Source organism: Pectinophora gossypiella, chromosome 18 (genome assembly GCF_024362695.1).
Source record: "Pectinophora gossypiella chromosome 18, ilPecGoss1.1, whole genome shotgun sequence".
In the NCBI taxonomy this organism is placed as follows: Eukaryota; Metazoa; Arthropoda; class Insecta; order Lepidoptera; family Gelechiidae; genus Pectinophora; species Pectinophora gossypiella.
In genome coordinates this window covers 1,528,448-1,548,297 of record NC_065421.1, presented here as the reverse complement: position 1 = coordinate 1,548,297, position 19,850 = coordinate 1,528,448, and the positions used below count along the sequence as shown (strand labels likewise).

The window sequence follows — 19,850 nt, the reverse complement described above, 5'->3', positions numbered from 1 at the left end:
CCTCACAACCCACACGAGAGAAGAACAGGCAAAATTTGTAGTTTTTAACATCATTTGTGTGACATATTTTTCATATTCAAGTCGCTAGCAAGTCGATGCGTGAACGAGGTACCTTAAATCGTCTGTCAAATTTGACAACTCGCGTTTTTTGGAATTCGTGTACTAACAGTGATGAGAATTTTCTAATTCAAACAATTTCGAAAGAGTCACCCTAATCTAAGCTCTACACAACATCCAAAATATGAAGCAAAAATTTTTCACCTAAGATAAATCGCCGCTTGAGTGGAGTTAATAGAAGAATAATGAAACAATTATCCGTATTGACGGGCCTTGCGTGTCCAGGGTAGGTGAGGATCCCACGACACCCCACGGTAACCAGGGGTGCATAAGAAAAAAAGACCCCATACGAAAATAATTTTGATAGACACTTTGCGTGCGACCAGCAATTACGTTATGCCCGCCTGGTAATACGAATTTAGCACATTATCGGTGCGTTACGATTATTTTCGAATAACAATGGGAGGTTCGATCGTTCGCACCTTTTTTTACTCATTTCTATCTCATTAAAATGTTGTTACTGGCAGCATATGTTTCAAATTTGGAATATCGAAGTGTTAGTGTTGGGAGGTGACGTGCGAGAATTTCCGGGACTTTCAAATTAGAGCTTCATTATTTTTTCTAATTTATCATTCATTCCTTTTTCGAAAATTTTAAAAATAGAATAATAAGATAGTATCTTGAATTGGGCAGTCTTTTAGATTGACGGTGTATAAGTCCTATTTAAAAGTTTGTGGTTGCCTGGAAGAAATTGTATCAGAGCAATAAGGTCGCCCATTTGTACTATAGTTATATATTGTATACACATTTAAATGTTGTTTGTGTGCAATAAAAGTATATATTATAATGATTGTATGATATTTAAAGACCTACATAGATTGAAGCAGAAGCACCATGTAAGTGAATTTAGTAATTTTATTATTTTATGTATTGTGAAGATTCGCCCACATATGTTTATCCAGCGGTTTCCTAACATTAATTACTTTACTCACAACCATATCCTTGAGATTAGCTCAAGTAATAAAGATAATGGCGCAGACTCCCAGTTTTTATAGTGTAAATGTTTGACTTTGACAGTAGTGAGGTGTGACGTACCGGCTAATGCCAACAGTGACGAGTTCGAGCACTAGTGAATACTTTAATGATACTGATGTTACTATTTGAAAGCTTCCTTCTCTCTTGTAAACTTCTATTTCGTTGTGCCCGAAAGGGTCTGTCATGTGAAAATGCAGTATACAAATAAAGAATATTGAATATTGAAAGAAAAAAGAACGGGCATACTAAAGCTGTTGAAGGTATAAGGGGCTAGTTTCCAACTAGTCAGTTACTTTTTAGCAAACGTCAAAACACGAAATTACTATGGAATTTGTGTAAAACAGCACACTGTGACGTCATAGAAAAACCTGATGAAATGTCGAACTTATTATTGTTTTTCTTTATTAAAATTTATAAATAAGTTAAATAGAAAAAAGAAAATGTTTTTCGATACTTTTCGATCTGTCTTTATTTATTAATCAGAATTTCATAATTTATCTTGAGCCTAATATACGACCCAATTCCCGGTACTTAACATATGCGCATTAGGTAGTCATATTTACGGAATTACTCGGAAATAGGGATTTTAAAATTCGTACCTATAACGTTTTAAAGCCTTTAAAAATACTATCTACAAAAAAAGTCGAGAAGGCGCAGAAGAGCGCCATTATGAGTCAACTTACGTACCTACAAAGTATAAATGGTCATAAAGTTTATACCACTCTTTTTTAGACAATCTTAAATGTGTACATGAGTGCTTAAATAAACTAACAAACAAACAGTAATAGCAAATAAATTTTAGGCATTCAAATTCAAAACCATAAATAACCAATTCAACAGCAACGTAGTTACACTTTGATTCGTCAATTTTTACATAACTAACGTCTCATCCGCCTAAAACTACTGCAGCTTCTCACAACCTGTATAGCCGGGGAAAAGAAGCTGCAAGAAAAACCTCGGCACAGGGCCCTAGACTTTTAACAAAATTTAAAAAAAATAAACATACCTAATATATTTTTATACAATTGAGTAATTTAGCTGCCTAATATCAGTTCTCAGACATGTTATGTGTTGTAAATAAGTCAGTTGTGAACTCTGCTCACGACTAAATATTGGGATGTTTGAAAAAAAAAACATAAAATTATAAATAATTTGTCTGTCTAATGTCAGTTCCCAGACAGTTAATCCCATGCATGTATTGATATATAATATGTTGCTAAGGTTTTACATTAAAGAAGGTGTTTAACAATAATAACGAAACAATTTAACGATAAATACGCCCATGGAAAATGAAGAAGTGTGTAATTCAAACATAAACATAAAAATAGAGCAAATATCAAAATGACAAAAATCAACTTTAGTGCGAGTAACCGATATTAAAACTGCTTTATGCTTTTAATAAAACAATGTAGGAAGTAAAAGAAGGCAGTCTATAGGCATCAAATAAACAAAGAATAGAGACTGTTGTTAATGTCGTTTAGGTTTTTCTACCTGCACAACTGAAAAAGTAGCATAAGATACTTTAATTCTGTTCGTATTATTCGTATTATTTTTTTACTGATACTGCCTTGTCACTCTGTTCTGCCTGTCAAATGGCTCGTCACCCAGTTACCAGGCAAGCATGACTTCAAGAAGTTCACTCCCAGCTCTTTGATCTGTCTAATTATCACATCTCCTTCACGCTCATACTGACCTGGTATTTCGTGTTCGCTGTTTGAAATTTTTGATCAAATCCCTCAAGTCTCCGCTGTCACTTTTGTTTGACAGTTAGAGACGCAAAGAGAAGCCTGTCTGTCAATGTCGTATGTTCTCGTTTCTACGTTTTTTCGCGAAATGAAAATAACAAACATAATTGCATGTTTCTTGCTGTGGTTTCTGTCTCCATCTGAATTTCAATCTCATCGACGATCCAAATCTCTTTAAAAATAATATTCATTTTCCCTTGAGAAACCAACACTATTATCATTTCTAAATTCACATCCATTAAATAACAAAAACCACTGACTGTAGGATTAAAGAACTCTCCATAAACTTTTTTCTAATCTCTATTCTACTAATGCGTTTTCTATCTTTTTTACTTCCATTGTTTCGTTGCAAGTACCAGGGCGGAAGCATCTAACGGAGTCGTATTTATTATTACAACACGATATCAAAGGACGTACACTGAGCCACGGGCGCGGTTCTTGGAAGCTTAACGTCTGTGCCCCTTTTGTCTTTCCGTCATTCGTTACATTAGCTGTTACTATTTGTGTGATTTTTGTTCGTCTAGTGTACCCTAGGTCTTTTGTTTCCGTTCCGATATTATTACATCAAAATATAACGTCAAAAAAGACGTCGTCGAGCTTATAAAACTCTCTATGGCAGCGAAGCATCGTAATAATTGTTAGTATGTCAATACTAAACTATTTTTGGAAATATATTGTATTAGGAGAGCAGAAAAGCACAAGCCGTAGCGCACATAAAATTAAATAATAATGAACTAATCGGGCCCGGAGCGACCGCCCTACGAACAATAGACGCGTTAATTTGTGCCCTTTGTCCGCTCGAATAGAAAATTTCATGTTCAACCGCCAGTCGAAATGGCGGCATTTTCGTTTTATGGCGGTACAGTTTTAAATGTAAATCACCCAGCTTTGTATTGAGACAACTCGTTAAGTTATTATTGGCTGGATTTTGAATTCCATTTTCAAAACGCTTTGCAAATTAAAAAGTAAAAATTTTATTTTTGAACTGACGTTTTTGCCCTGTTCTCTTTTTAAACGACAATGACATGACAGTGATGTGAAAAGAAAAATAACATTGTTCTATTTTGAAGTAACTTTGGAATAGCTTTTCCAGTAGTTGTTACTGGGAATCGAGAAATTCGGCGTTTGCCTTTGATTCGAGCGTTTAGCGTGTTACAGCGATGCCTGGAACCGCGTGTTTGTTTGTCGGGCTGTAAAACTGTTGGGAATCGTAAACGATCGTGTGTGGCCAGCCCTTACGACGAAATCTGAACAGATGGACCGACATCAAAAGACTCTGCGGTGATAAAAAAAGTTAATGTGAATTTGAAGTAACAACTTAGTACTAGAATACTGACGTATTAAGGTGTGTTCAAATACAAGTATCCTGCAGGAGTATACGCACGCATTATTTCTAAACGTAACAATGGATAAAGATCTTAAATATTTCACATTGCGTGGCTGTTTATTTTGATTCCGGGTAAGGAGTGTAGAGGCGTATTTTTCGTGTATTTTCTTGGTCGTTACACACCATATATCGTCGGTTAAAGCGCGTGAGGGAAGGGAAATAGCATTCCCATTTTCCAGGTATTTTCTGCACTCCATATTGGTGGGATTTGTCGGGGCCCGCGCGGAATCATTAGCCGCGGATCCTCTATAGCTCCTGCGGGCCTGGTACCCGGGGGAAACTATTGCCGAATTTTACCGGATTTTCTTCTTATTTTTTTCCGGATTGTTCATTTTTTTATAGGGATAAGTCAATGTTTAGTCAGCGGAAATAAAATTGGGGATGTAGGATTTCTATCTATATTTTTTTGAAACATGTAAACTTATGTTTTTAAACTGCTATAAAAGCGGATTTAAAGTTCAACAAATGAGATTATAACATTATACTTTTCATAACTACGCAAATACTCCCTAAAATTCATCCCAACCCAACAGAATTACAAACAAACATTGTCCAAACTGCGCACTACAATTTCCTCAAGTAATCATCGGTAATAATAACCAGGCAATTATAACTCGGTCTAATACTCCATTATCAGACGTCTGCGGCCGGATCGCGCTTGGCGTTATTAACCGGGATTACTCAGATCCCGGATACGGGGATTTGCCCGGATCCCGGTTCCCGACCGGTGGGAATGATAAAAGATATGTGAGGACACCCTTTTTGCGCGATCGAATTCTCGTTCCTTCATGCCGGCTTACTTTGGCTTGGAGGAATTTTATGCTTTATTTTTAGAAAGAAAACAGTTTGTTTTTTTATTGAAAAAAGTTATTTTAAAAAGAGAATGTAATTTAACACACATGAAAATCAAAACAGTAAGTGAACTCAACGTCGCAGATGTTTGTAAGTTTGTATTTACCGAACAGGAAATCCATTTTTTACAGGCAACCCTTAAAACGCGCGATCTAAAAAGGATTCCCATACCTCCCAAGAGACTGAATTGAAAGGGCGTAAAAATAATGAACAAGCCGTGTACCTACCCGAGGTACCAGGCTCACATGAGCGCTAGAATGTCACCGAGTAGGCTGAATCCCATGCGGTATCTTTGTACAAGCGATCGCACTTAGCCGTGTCACTGGTATCATATCGCTGCACTATCAGTCAGCGTCGGGCGTTGCATTAGCGCTGTCGCCGCGTCAATAAATTATAGGACACCTCGCGCCTCTGCGATCCTGGTACATCAGGGTTGATTAGATCATGAAAAAGTTTAATTGAAACTAACTATAAATTAGATTAACTAACTAGTCTGACTAAAAAGTCGATGAAGAAGTTGCTTAGGACTTACGCCATAGAATAAAAAGAATAATAACTACGTATGGAACGGATACCCTCCGCCCCGCACCAATTCGCGCCGCTAGATTTACCTCACCCCCTCTAGGTCTTACTTTAGTCTAAATGGCGACTGTCTGTCTCGCTCCCACTTACGCGATAAGGCGGCATAATAATGATGAGGCTTTTGTGTGGTGTATTCGGATGTGCTTTCGTTCGGAAATATTTTATTTTCTTAAAAAAAGTTTAGTTCAGAAGATACATTTCTTTAAACACACTACAAACCTACTTATACAAAGTTACTCATGTCATGTATACTCCAAATATACTCAAATAAAGAAATATTAATTATTCTAAGACGCCACAAACATGGCTTAACTTGCAGTATCTTTTGATTCGAAGACCTAACAATCGCAGTCTAATTATGGATAAATTATAAAGGTGACAATCCCTCTGTCGGTTTGTACCACATGCCCACGAAGATAAGCAGCTTAACGCATTTTGTTTTTAATCGCTCCTAGCAGAGGTGTTTCCTGGAACTTTTCTATTTGCTCTTATTGACGAAACTATGCAGCACCAAAACGCGTTGGAAAGCAGAGGAATTTAGTAAACGGGCGTTCTCACTATTTATGTTCGCCTGGTAATCGCGGTTTCAGAGCACAACTATTATTTACGGCTTTGTCTAAATGTTACGTTAAATATCAAAGTTAACCTCCTAGGTCACTTATAAATAGATGTTGTGCGTCAAGCCAGTCTGCGTATGCACCGCTATTATTTTATACATGGTGTTGCCAGGGTAGCACATCATGTTTCCATTAAACAAAAAATATTTATGGCGTAGTGCGAACTTTATGACAACGACTCTTTAAATCGAAAATTAAAATTTACAAGTAGCATTCGCATTCGCCGAATTTCAAACTTAATAAGATATTCCAAATTCAGATACAAAATTTCAAATGTCAAGGCGATCCATTTAGTCGGCAAAGACTTTAAAAATAGTCGTCCGACTAAGTTGTTTGTCGCGGAGTGCAATTACCCCGGTACATTGGTACTTACACCATCTGTACTGTCGTTTATGACTTAACTAACCTAATAAGGATTCAGATGTCATTTCATCGTCTTAGACAACAACAACACCACAACAACAACAACACAACAACAACAACAACACCACAACAACAACAACAACTGACAACTATCATTGTGACATGTATACCATTTTAGCCCTGGCTCTAGACCACTGAATTCATATTTGTATCATACACAATTGATATCATGTGTTTTCCATGATCAGTTTCCGGTAAAAGGCTATAGGCTCGCCCCATATTACATGGGACTTAAGCATAGCTCACGAGGAGTGGGTATAGGTACCTAGGGGGTTAAATCCGGCCAAGTAGTGAATGCCATCTGCGGCAAATCTACAATAAGTCACGTCAAAAAAAATAGGGGGTTAAAAAGGCTACATCGAAGCAATTCATCTAAAAAAAGCAATATTTCAATTTGCATTGGCGCACTTGTCAAATTGCAATGTGGCTGTTTTAACCCCTCTATATACTGTAGGGGACATACCTAACAGTCTACCATTTATGGTCAGTCACATCTCTAGCGCGAGCAAACCAACGCGTCTCAATGTTTGGATCTTGTAATTTAATTAATATCCTAAGTAATACAGTTCATTCAATTATTTGTGTGGGGTTTTATTATAATTTACCAGCGCTCCCTACATATACTACACATATAAGTGTTGAAGAAAGGAGAACCATATTGAAGACTATAGAGAACCGGAGAGGAAATATGATTGGCCACCTGATACGACACGATTTATGACAAACATCATAGAAGGAAAAATTGAAGGGAAGAGAGGAAGGGGTAGACCTAGGAGAACATTTATGAAACAAATAAAACAGAAGGTGCAGGTCCTGTCGTATCAGGAGGTGAAGGATTTGGCGGGAAGAAGGAGGAATGGCGATTACTCCACCGACAGGAGCGCAGCTCTTAAATAAAGAGAGAGATGTATTATACAACTCTCCTAAGATACAGGCGTCATACTGTATGTTACAGTTTTAGTCGATGACGACTTTCGCATTAGTCGTCCGACTAAGTTGTTTGTCGCGGAGTGCAATCACCCCGGTGTTTGGGTACACCCTGTGCACAGTCGCTTATTAAGACTCGACTCCCACTCGCCGGCGAAGCACGCAACCCGTACACCGTGGGGCCACATGGACGCAGCACGGATTGTAAGAAATAGTAGACATATACTGGCCCCGATTCCTGCAGACACCTCCTAATTTTACTTTAAGTTATACCTGTCATTTTCTTATCCGCCGAAAAGGAAAGGGACGGATGATTGACAGCTCTTAATTTTAGGAAGAATGAGTAAATTAATGAATAACCCGGGCGAATCAAAAAGGTATCTCGATGGTATGCTAACCGTTTAACGTCAACATAATTCTGTCGGGTTATTTGCCAATGTAAAATTTTAGGCGGTTGTTTTAGATTTGTGCTTAAAATTGACGTGTGTTTCATAAATTTTATGCTTGTCGATTACCCGTCCCTTTCCTTTCTGGCGGATAAGAAAACGACAGAAATAACTTAAAATTAAATTAGATGGTATTTACAGGAATTAGCACCACTGGCTGAATAATTAGTATTTGAAAAAAAGAAAGAAAGAAAAAATATTTATTCGGCAAACTTAACATTAATATTAGTGTCATTTGCCATGTACCTAAGCATGCAATGCAATTTGACATTTGCGCATATAAAAAGTAAGTGCGCAATGAATTGATGAATTAGATGAATTGCTTCGATCTGGCCTTTATAAGCCCACAGTACTTAAATCAAATTGTCAAGTCGAAAGGACAGTAAACAATTTTTGGGATCTGAACTGATTGACACTTTTTCCTCTTTTCGCAAACATCATTCAGAAACTTAAATTCTGTCAAAATCCAAAACATAAGGCAAAATATTTCTTATCTTTAATAACTACTTATAACAATTATTTCATAAAAGCCCAATTGCAAAAATCCTTTAAAATTCTAAAATCGTCGTTGCCAATTTAAACTGACACTTATGTGTCACCCTCACCAAATTTCATTTTTGTCAGGATCGAATAGTAATTGCTCCTAAAACATTCAGTACAAACTCTTATGTACCTACGTAATATTTATCATCAAAATCATACAAAAAAAATCAGGTGGAAGTTTTTTTTAATTTATGTAAAACTGACCCGATTGTACATGATAGATTTAAAATTGGGAACGACGAACGACTATTCCAGTCGAAAGATCGATTGTTTTTAAAACTTTTAAAAAGTCTCCGTGCAATCCTGGCAGCCATGTAGCCCTCGTGTTAGCCAGTAAGTGGAATCAGAGGAACATTTCCAAGTAGGAGCTCGTCACTGTTTGGGCCGACTGCACAGAATACAGTTAAATTACAACGCGCTCAGACTGCCTGGAACTTACACTTAAAAAACAAAAAAATTGGACTAATCAACTTACCAACTATGGCTATGAAGTGTTCCCTCAATCAGCGCCTATCGCTATCGACCCACTAGGGTCGATTAATTCTTTCAAATATTTTGTCTCCTCAGACGACGCCCTGAGCCGAGGTTCGCGCCCAACTGAGCAGCCTCTGGCCTGTTGTCTTAAACGTTGTACCAGGTGAGAGCCTTCAGCGCTTCCCATTTGTCCGGCCAAGTAGTTAATGCCACCTGCGGCAAATCTACAATAAGTCACGTCAAAAAAAGCTACGAAGTGATAAGACCAACAAGTGTGTGTGTTGCTGTGAAGGAAAACATCGTCACATTCCCGTGAAATACATTTTCGGAGTATGTAACCTAAACTGTATTGGGCTGGTTTTCCCTTCGCGGGTTGGCAGGTTAGACAGGCAGTCGCTTCTGTAAGCGGGCCCTGTGAAAAACGGGATAATGCTAGGGAGCACGAAGCAGCGTTACACATATCTAAGAAAGCGCATCACAAATTTAAGAGCCACGCTCTTGTCGGTGTAGCATTCTCCATTATTGTCTATCAAATGCCAATTCTTTCACTTCCTTATAAGACACGACGGTCGCCTTCTCTTTAATCTGTTCCATGTAAGCTCTTCTTCCAAGCAAGCAATCTTCTTGTATCGTGTGGGTTGTGAGGTGGATTACAGATCAACCCTGGAGTCAGGTTTACTATTGAGCCGCCAAAGGCCCCTGACATGTCTCATGTAACGACTACTTCCTTACATCAGTAAGTAGTATCCGGGACCAACGGCTTTACGTGCCTTCCGAAGTACGGATCGTCTTACATTCGGACAATCAGGTGATCAGCCTGTAATGTCCTAACCAAACTAGGGATCACAAAGTGATTTTTGTGATTGTCCCCACAGAGGTTCGAACCCGGGACGTCCGGATCGTGAGCCGAATCCTCAACCACTGGACCACGGAGGCCGTTGAAAGCAAGTAATAGAACGCTAAACTGCTGAAATGGTTACTCACCATCAGGTGAGATTGCGAAACACAGCCAATTTTCAATTACCAAAAAAGTCCTCAACGCCGGCAACCCACGCGCGTCGCGTAACCCAACCAGTTAACTTTTAACTACAGTTAAGTTAACCGCGGTTGCTGCAACCGGTCGATCGTGCTGCATGCGGAATGTAAATAGAATTAACCGACTAACAACCGCGCACGCCGACCCGCTGGCTTCTTTTATTTTAATTATTTATTTAGATTTCTCAGAGTTTCCCTAACACAACTATTCTGTTAGACTACCTATAAGCTATTTTTGTAAACTAAACTACAACAACAACAGTCTCCGTGGTCTAGTGGTTACAGCGTCAGGCTCACGATCTGGAGGTCCAGATTCTATTCCCGATGGGGACATTGTCGAAATCGCTTTGTGAGACTGTCCTTTGGTAAGGACTTTGATTGAATCACCTGATTGTCGAAAACAGGAAGATGATTCCGTGCTTTGGCACGTTAAAGCGTTGGTCCCGGATATTAGCCGTAAAAACACCACCACCCGCAGTGGAGCAGCGTGGTGGAGTATGCTCCATACCCCTTCCCGTTGATTGAGGAGTGGCGTGGGATGTATATAGGCTGTTTAATGTTTATGTTATGTTAGGTATTATGATTCGAAACTGACTCAAATAAAATGAAATGAAATAAAAAATATTCGCTCTAGAGTGGTACAAAAGATCTTAAATATATATTATATCAAAAAAAGTCTGTCACTCAACCATACAGCGTGCGAATGTTAATATTAAATAATTTATAATTAAAGGAACATTTAATCTTTAATAAACCTGTCTTAAAAAAATTAAATAACAATAGATATTTTAAATACACAAAAAACAATTAACCTTAATTTAATTAAACGGCGGCTGGGTTTGCGTTGCTTTTCAGTTGCTACTGCAATTAGGACTTCTCTATGTTTACCATCAGGCATAGTTGAGCCAACGTACTTGGTCAATATAAAAAAAAGGTAAACTGATTGGTTTCAAAAGTCTTCATTATACATTGAAGAAATTACAGTATTACAGACACAGTCCAACAATACTAACAAGAATGAATTTAGTACAAATATTTCGCCAGCCATGATGCCATACGGTTTATGACACATAATACAATCAGAACTATTTTAAAATTTAACTATTTTATGTTAGGTAAACTAATAAAAGATTTCAATGCATTGAGCATTGAGAACTAATATAAGAGGGAAACCACTGTCCTATGTTTCCCTAAAAAGTAGCATTAATGTTACACTGACAAGAGCGTGGCTCTTAAATTGATGATGATGATGAAACTAATAAAATATATGTCGCAGGGATATGATAAAAACGGGGATTTATAATTAAAGCACATATTAACGGGTTCTTACCGCGTTCATCCCGTGATCATGGCACTTGCAACAGTGTCGAAATATCGGGAGTCTCATATCCCCATTTAAACGCGGTAAGAACCCGTTAATATGTGCTTTAATTATGATAATAACCGCGTAAACTGAAAACAATGTAAAACGGGGATTTGATCAATTACCTAAGGGATTTGATCAAATCACGGAGGATGTTAAAATAACAACACGATTTTATCTTTTCCCTAAACAAATCTAGTGAATTAAACAAATCCCTAAATGGTTCAGTGAAATGACAAAAATAATTTTGCTTTGGTATTTTAAAGGTTTGTGATTCTGACCACTTTCGAATGGTAGATGCTCCATAATTTCCGTTCGCAGCGGATCTCCCATCCCATTACAACCTCGTGACCAAGAATTCCCCGTGTAGATAAACTAAGTCCAAGACAGTGCGTCGTGACATTGATCTGTCAAAATGTCCAATTTTGTCAAGTGCGCTTGTCAACACAAATTTGTCATGATATGTCAGCGATAATACCTTGATAAGCGAGTTAGGGTGCCTTCATACAAACAGAATAGAATAAGAATTTCCAGTAACAATTTACATTTTGCAATAATAATTAGGTCTTCTTCTTCTTCTGTCGTGTGGGTTGTGAGGTGAATTACCAACCCCATCAACCCTGGTGTCAGGGTTATTATTGAGCCGCCAAAGGCCCCTGACATGGCTCGTATAACGACTACTTACTTAAATCAGTAAGTAGTAACCGGGACCAACGTAACCCTGACACCAGGGTTGATTAGGTTGGTAATCCACCTCACAACCCACACGATAGTAGAAGATCTTATATTGGGCAGTTACATGAGCCATGTCAGGGTCAGAGGCTTTTGGCTGACCTCCTACTCTATGTATAATTTACATTTTATTATTTTCAAATAATTGTACAAATTCAATGTATACTAAAGAATCCGTTTGTATTGTTCCAGATGCCATGGGTGAGTGTGAGCCACATCTGCGAGACAACAGGAAGCCACATAAATCATAGCCGCCATAAAAACGATCATGTTAACAAAAATTCCAATCTTCATAAAACTCGAAAACTAATTACTTTCCCTCGCGTATTTTTTTACTTTTAAAATAAGTCAATCGCCAACACTAGGAGTCCCGAGATTCGCCGCGCGTCATAAACCTTGATTAGCCATTAAAGCATGTTAATTTATTACTTTTATTACCGTTCGAACAACTCTCATTTGCCATAAACACACAAAAATAGAACATAAAACTTTAACGCTAACGTCCGGTACTCCTTGACGCTTCGCAGGCCTTTTATGGCCATTTAAAACGATGCCTTTTGCGTGTAATAGAAAATCAGCTGGCAATTAACGGGACGTTGCAAAACTTGCAACCTGCGCCCGGCTGGAATTAAAAAGATAACATTTCGAAAAAGGAACCCCGTTCAGCATTCGTCCGCTGTCAAAATGACATATTCATTCCAATTTCAAAAATCAACGTCGATTTTTTTCTGGATTCCAAAAAAGCTTGTGGCGTATTCATTCTGCGCTGCATAAAATAAATTAAATTGAAACAATATCAATCGGACACGGGAACACACTCAGGCGGTTTCGTTTTGCTATTTATCATAAAATACGAACGCGGCGCTGAAATTGAATATTTTCGTCTCTTTCCGTCGTCATTAGTGTGAGGGAGAGAGACGGTTGTGGTTATTTTTTCTTTATTTTCAAATGGCGTTATCGACGTGTCCGTCTGTGGGTTGATTTGTTCGTGTCGGTATCGGCCATAATATTAATTACTGGTATAATGAGCATTGTTTCATTCAACTTGATTGCGATCTTTGGTTTTCTCATTACCAGACAAGGTTCTGTAGCACAAGTAATACTATTGATATTACATCTATTCGTATACTCGTTAGGTTAGGTTTCCAAAACAGAAAGTTTTCTGCTAAATCTGGGTAAGTTTTTTGTCTTTGAAAATTCTTTATTTAGATTAATATTACATACTGTGGGTACTTTATATAAGCCACAATTAATCACTAAGTTACTTAAATACACTTTATTAGGCTAAAGTACGGATTTCAAAGTCTACAAAATCAAAAATTATACTCATCACAACATGGGGTTTTTGTTGCCAAGAAAATGTTGAAAGTATGCGATCTTTGTACGACGCAGTTACTAATAACAGTAAGTGTGGGTAAGTAAATTCGACGCTACGCAGTCTCTTCTTTTGTTCTTATTTTAAATGATGCAACAAACATCTGAGGGTCTAAGGAGGCCATATTGAAGCTATCTATCTAAAATAGCAATATTGCTATTTTACATTTGTCGAGATTGCCCTCTTAAGTTTTTAAATGGCGTGAAGCTATTTGACCTTTTTAATCCACAAGATTTAACGTGATGATTGCCTATTTTCTCATTGCTTGGGTACATAATTACTTATTAAAAAATATAATGTAATTAACACGATAGACTTTATTCTTATGACTTATTTTATCCTACTTCATAACAAAAATGCCTGCGTTATCGTCTGATAGTCTGTAATAACTGGTCTGTCAACCCTGTTAGGAATTACGAGCGAGTTTATGTACGTAAACTTATCACAGACCACGTGACCTGCTATTGCTCCATTGTCTTGTAATCACTGCCCACGGACCCCCAATAATGATTGATGGTTCCGTATTCCGTACCCTAATAATACAACGCCACTAATGCTTCCCGATACATATCGATACTACTCGATAATTATACACGATCGATTATGGGAGATAAATCGATAGCTTTACACAATGCCTTCTGCCGACTGTTTTACATTTGCATTTAAAGTAAAAGTAGGCAATGGCCCCGATTCCTACATCCTAATTTTATTTTAAGTTATACCCGTCGTTTTCTTTTCCGCCGAAAAGGAAAGGGACAGATGATTGACAGCTGTTAATTTTAGGAAGTATGAGTAAATAAATGAATAACCAGGGCGAATAAAATAGGCATCTCACTCATATGCAACCCGTTAATATAAAATTTTGGAAGGGATTTTTAAACTTCTTGAAAGCCAAATGTTTTTTAACAATTACAAATTCAAACCAGACGAATTTCGAATAGTCCGTTCTTAATTCAAATACCTATCGCATCAACATGCGTCGTATCTCTTGTATTTGGTTAAAAAAGTAATTTAGAGGTTTTCGACCGCGTCGAGAGATGTCATGAACTTTGGCTCTTAAAAAAATAAAAAATACAAGATGGCTGCAATGAGAAAATTGAAGGTTTTACAAACATTAATTAGAGAAATGCGATGAATGACGGTAATTGTGCGTTAAACAAAGAATCACATGTAATTGTTGCAAAAGCAATTAGTTTTGTATGCTGAGATGTCAGTCTGATTGCGCATGTTAGATTGACGAGAGATTAGCTAACAGCCTTGTTTTAATTGCTTGTCGCACAACTAACATAAAATTTATAATTACAGACCTCTCCCATCACTCCCACATAAAGTGCCTCATCTGTTTAAAACATAGGGTCCAAGTTATGGCCGTGTTATTATACTCTTAACGTCACAAAAACACGTCGAAACTTACCAGATGTGTCGGTGACACGTTCGAAAACGACCCAATCGTATTGGGATTCAAATTTCGAACGCAACATCCAAGATGGCGACCTTCGCAAGCCGTATATCAGCAGTGATTTACGCGCCACGGCCGAGGTCGACGACCGCCCGAATTTCGTTCAGAAATGCACTCGCCGAGTAATTTATTTGTGACCATCTATTATTTTGTAGACTCGCAAGGTCCTAAACGCAGCTGACATTAATATATCATTTTACGCGACGGCGGCATTACAATGTTGCCGTCCCTTTCCCACTTAAGGCGGATGTGAGAGTTGGAAAGGGACGGTGTCACGGGGGCAGAGTAGTTTGCGTTTTCACTTTTTATAGTAGCAATATATTTGATCAGCTGATCGCCGTGACGTTTACTGCTCGTGAGGCAGTAGGTAATGTTTTTCATAATTTATATTATAGTTTTTTTGTGTTTTCATTCGAGTTGTCTAGGTCATGGTTTATTTATAATGTTGAATATTTATCTAATGGCAATATTCGGGTTCTGTGTGGTTATTGGGCGATATATTTTATGGTCTGTGGTTTTGGTAATTTAAATGACAGCTTCCTGTCAGAGTGAGCAAAGGCAATAGAAGTCAACCTACACTTGGTATCAAAGCCCTAAGGTGGATGTGATGAACCGGAATCGGGTGAGAGGCCTCAGCGCTCCTCATTTGTTTGGCCAAGTAGTTAATTCCATCTGAGATAAACCTAAGTACAATAATTCGCGTTAAAAAAGGTGATAGTCTTTTGATTTCTTATGGCTCTGCGAAACCCCATTAGGAATTACGTACGTGAGATTATTATGTATGTGACAATTCGTTATGTATATTTGTGTAATAGCAACATTGTGCTACTGTGTAGACATTTGATGATATATTTTATAGTCTGTGGTTTTTGGAAATTTAAATGAAAATTTAGCTTCATATTCCGCTGGCAAAACGGCTTTTTAATTAAACCAATATTAATTTATGGATCAAATGGTATTTTGTTACTATAACTATGCCTATATTGAATATTAATTATGTATTAATATTTGCGGATTTACTAAATTAATGATTGAAACATAATGTTGGGATTCGTTAGTCGCTGTTAGGTTTAGTAAGTGTTCAAAAATGTATTGGTGTCAAGTTGTTTTAGATAGTTAGGTAATGACCCCGATTCCTGCAGACACTTCCTAATTTTAATTTAAGTTATAGGTACCCGTCATTTTCTTATCCACCGCAAAGGAAAGTCCGGAGGTCCTGGGTTCGAATCCCGGTGGGGACATATCACAAAAATCACTTTGTGATCCCTAGTTCGGTTAGGACACTACAGGCTGATCACCTGATTGTCCAAAAGTAAGACGATCCGTGCTTCGGAAGGCACGTTAAGCCGTTGGTACTACTACTTACTGATGTAAGTACGTAGTCGTTACATGAGCCACGTCAGGGGCCTTTGGCGGCTCAATAGTAACCCTGATTCGAGGGTTGATGATGGTTGGTAATCCACCTAACAACCCACACGATAGAAGATTAACTTTTTTGACAAATTAAACCGTAAGTCTCATTAAATGTCAAATGTGATAGTGCGACAGGGTTCGAAAGTGGGTTCATGATATTACTCATGACTGTGCGACTATGAATGTATGGGATGTGTCTGTGTATAAGGGTGCGTTCAGGGTGCGGTGCGTGTGTTAGCGGAAGGCGCACGTGGTCCCGTAAATATTTTTGGAGCCAATCGATTTCCGAAATCCATTCTGTGCCCCGCGCCGCCGCGGCGACGTTCGCTTTGTGTGGATACGCCCTGAAAATTTCAGGGAATTATTTCTCGTAAATCCTAAATGTTGATAATGTAAAGTTTTTTTCTGAAGCTTATGATGACCACTCCCACGTGGGCATATAACTGGGCACCCTAAGGCCTGTTGAGTTAAATTTTATACGGCATGAAAGCCCTCAGCACTCCCCATTTGTCCGGCCAAGAAGTTCACATGGCAAATACACGATAAATCAAGTCAAAAAATCTGGTATTGCTGGATAAAAGCTCTGTTTACTATTTTTTCACGAGTAATTTAGATATAGGTACTTCGATATTACTTATTAAATTACGTTACGATTCGATATATATTGTTAAAAAAGAGCACTTCGTTTTTATTGCGAAAACAATGAAGCTACAATTTTTAAAAAGTTATGGTTTTTAATAAAAGCTTTTAGGTTTCTTTTTATAAAAATATTACTTTGCTTTTTTGCTATTTAGATCTGTGTTATATTATTATATTCTAGGAAAGATATATACATACAAAGATAGATACAAAATTCTTCTTCTTCTACCGTGTGGGTTGTGAGGTGGATTACCAACCCCATCAACCCTGGTGTCAAAATTAATATGTATATCCAATCACCCAAAAGCCCTACAAAAATTCTCGTCGCATCCACACTAACCTCCATGCATTAGCGCGTATCGCACGGACTGGCATCATTAATCTGCGTGACAGTTCAAAATTTAGTTACAGAGGGCCCTCTCTTCCCCCCGAAATTCCCCCGCGCACCCCCAGGACCCCCCAACCCCCCTCTACTCAAATGTAGCAAGTTTTTGAGGGATAACTAAACACTGTTTAGTTCGTGGGTCGAAACTAAAATTTTCGAGTGTTCATTACTGAAGTTTGGTTCGTACGTTTGTAATTTATTGCTGTATGGAATTGGATATGTTTGTTGCTTTTTTTAATGGAAGGCATTTTTTGACATAAGCCGCAATGGCTATGGCGATTTGACTGCCAAACCGGAGCTTCCGGGTTCAATTTTTGATCAGATATTTGTTCTTTTTAACCAACTCTTGTTAGTATGTTCAGTTAACTGCTTAGGTTTTGTCCGATGGTGATTCTTTGAATTATTTATAAGACACATGACAAAACACATGACGTTAGTCATTTCTTTACAAGTCCTACTTGCTCCTTCTCTATCACTATCTAAGTATGTTTCATTTTGCAAAAGGGTCGTTTTTTGTTGAAAGTTCCAAAACATGACTTAATCAATGTAGCGAATAGGTAGCTCCTATCGATTTCGTGTACCAGGGTACCAGAACAAGCGTGGAGTTTCGACAATGTACCCGAGACGCCCCGTCGCGCTGCCAGAAGCAGACGCGCTTCTCCCTAGTAGTGTGTTGCTAATTACTTTTGCATTAACCACCTAGCTATCTATGCAAGCCTGGTAATTTTGGATATCATACCTACTGGTAGCTAATTATAATTTTACTCAGCTTATTTCCAATTGGGGTAGGCAGAGACTACGGAATTCCACTTGCTATGATCATGACTTACCAGTTTCTTTTTTTTTTGTTATCGACACAGCCATAAATAAACCCACGCAACTTGGCAGCCATTTCAGATACCAAGTCAGGTGATCAAACTATGGTTCATCATGGTAGAATGGAGACAAACCTCAGTCAAATTCGACATTCCCGGGATGTTGCTTAGGCTACTTAACAACCTAGTCAGTTGAGATACATTTTACAAAACGTCAAAACTAGGGTAGGGGTATTTGACCGGGTCAAATTATAAAATGCTTATCTAAAAATATACTTAGAGATGTCCTTAGAAAAGGTTTAGTACGATCTCCTCTGAACCGGCGTGCGTGTATGAAGCGATTGATGAATGTGGAGGAAGCAAGAGAAGTGTATCAGGATCGAAACAAATGGAATTCTATAGTCTCTGCTTACCCCGGTGGGAAATAGGCGTGAGTTTACGTATGTACGTATGTGTACTAGATAATTAATAATTAATTAAATAAACGCTTGATAATTATATAGCCATAGGGGCAGCTAATAAGGTGTTTGGCGTCGCGAGCTCCCCGATACCGACCCCGTCGACGTGGTCGACGATTTCCTTCAATCAGCGCTTATCGCTATCGACCCACTAGGGTCGATTAATTCTTTCAATTATTTTCCCTCTCAGACGACGCCCTGAGCCGAGGTTCGCGCCCAACTGGGCACCCTCAGGCCTGTTGTCTTAAACGTTGTACCGGGTAAGAGCCTTCAGCGCTCAACATTTGTCCGGCCAAGTAGTTAATGCCATCTGCGGCAATTCTACAATAAGTCACGTCAAAAGAAAATCTATTTATATAAATGAGATGCTATGTTATGTCTTGGCAATTGTTCCTTTGGTAGGTGATCAAAGTGTCTAAATAGTTAAAAATTTTGGCAAAGCTGAATACACAGGATGACGCAGTAAATCTTAAAAAAAAAGTTATTCAGACATTATAAATACATACACACACATAACATACATAAACTCGCGTTCGTTATCCCTAATGGGGTGGGCAGACATCAAAGACGACTTGCAGCCGCTTTTATACGAAATCCTAAGATGATGATGAACCTTATGGTGAAAAGGGATCAGCCTATCGCCCATAACGATTCTCCTTCATGGTCTTCTTCTTCTTATTGTGTAACCCTGGTGTCAGGGTTACTATTGAGCCGCCAAAGGCCCCTGACATGGCTCATGTAACGACTACATACTTACATCAGTAAGTAGTAACCGGTACAACGGCTTAACGTGCCTTTCGAAGCACGGATTATTGTACTGTTGGATAATCAGGTAATCAACCTGTGATGTCCTAACCAAACTAGGGTTCACAAAGTGATTTTTGTGACATGGCCCCATCGGGATTTGAACATGCGGCCTCCGGATCGTGAGACCAACGCTCAACCACTGGACCATGGAGGCTGTCTATCATGTTAGAAAGGATAGTTTAGGGAAACGTCCAAAGCTCTCTGAATCTTCTTCTGTTTTTTCATATTTATTTAAGAGTAAATAGACATCTCAGACCGCAGCGCTAATATCAGCAAGAATG

At 38.3% G+C, this 19,850-nt stretch overlaps 1 protein-coding gene across 4 annotated transcripts in view; it reads left to right on the top strand.

Moving 5' to 3' along the window:
- Positions 1-19,850, top strand: part of LOC126375286 (homeobox protein homothorax) — a 368,740-nt gene that overhangs the window by 168,006 nt on the left and 180,884 nt on the right. For all 4 annotated transcript variants that reach the window (XM_050022221.1, XM_050022219.1, XM_050022220.1 and 1 more), the window contains exon 8: positions 12,411-12,419. In XM_050022221.1, coding sequence (XP_049878178.1) covers positions 12,411-12,419 — 9 coding nt within the window. The remainder of the gene's footprint in view (positions 1-12,410; positions 12,420-19,850) is intronic.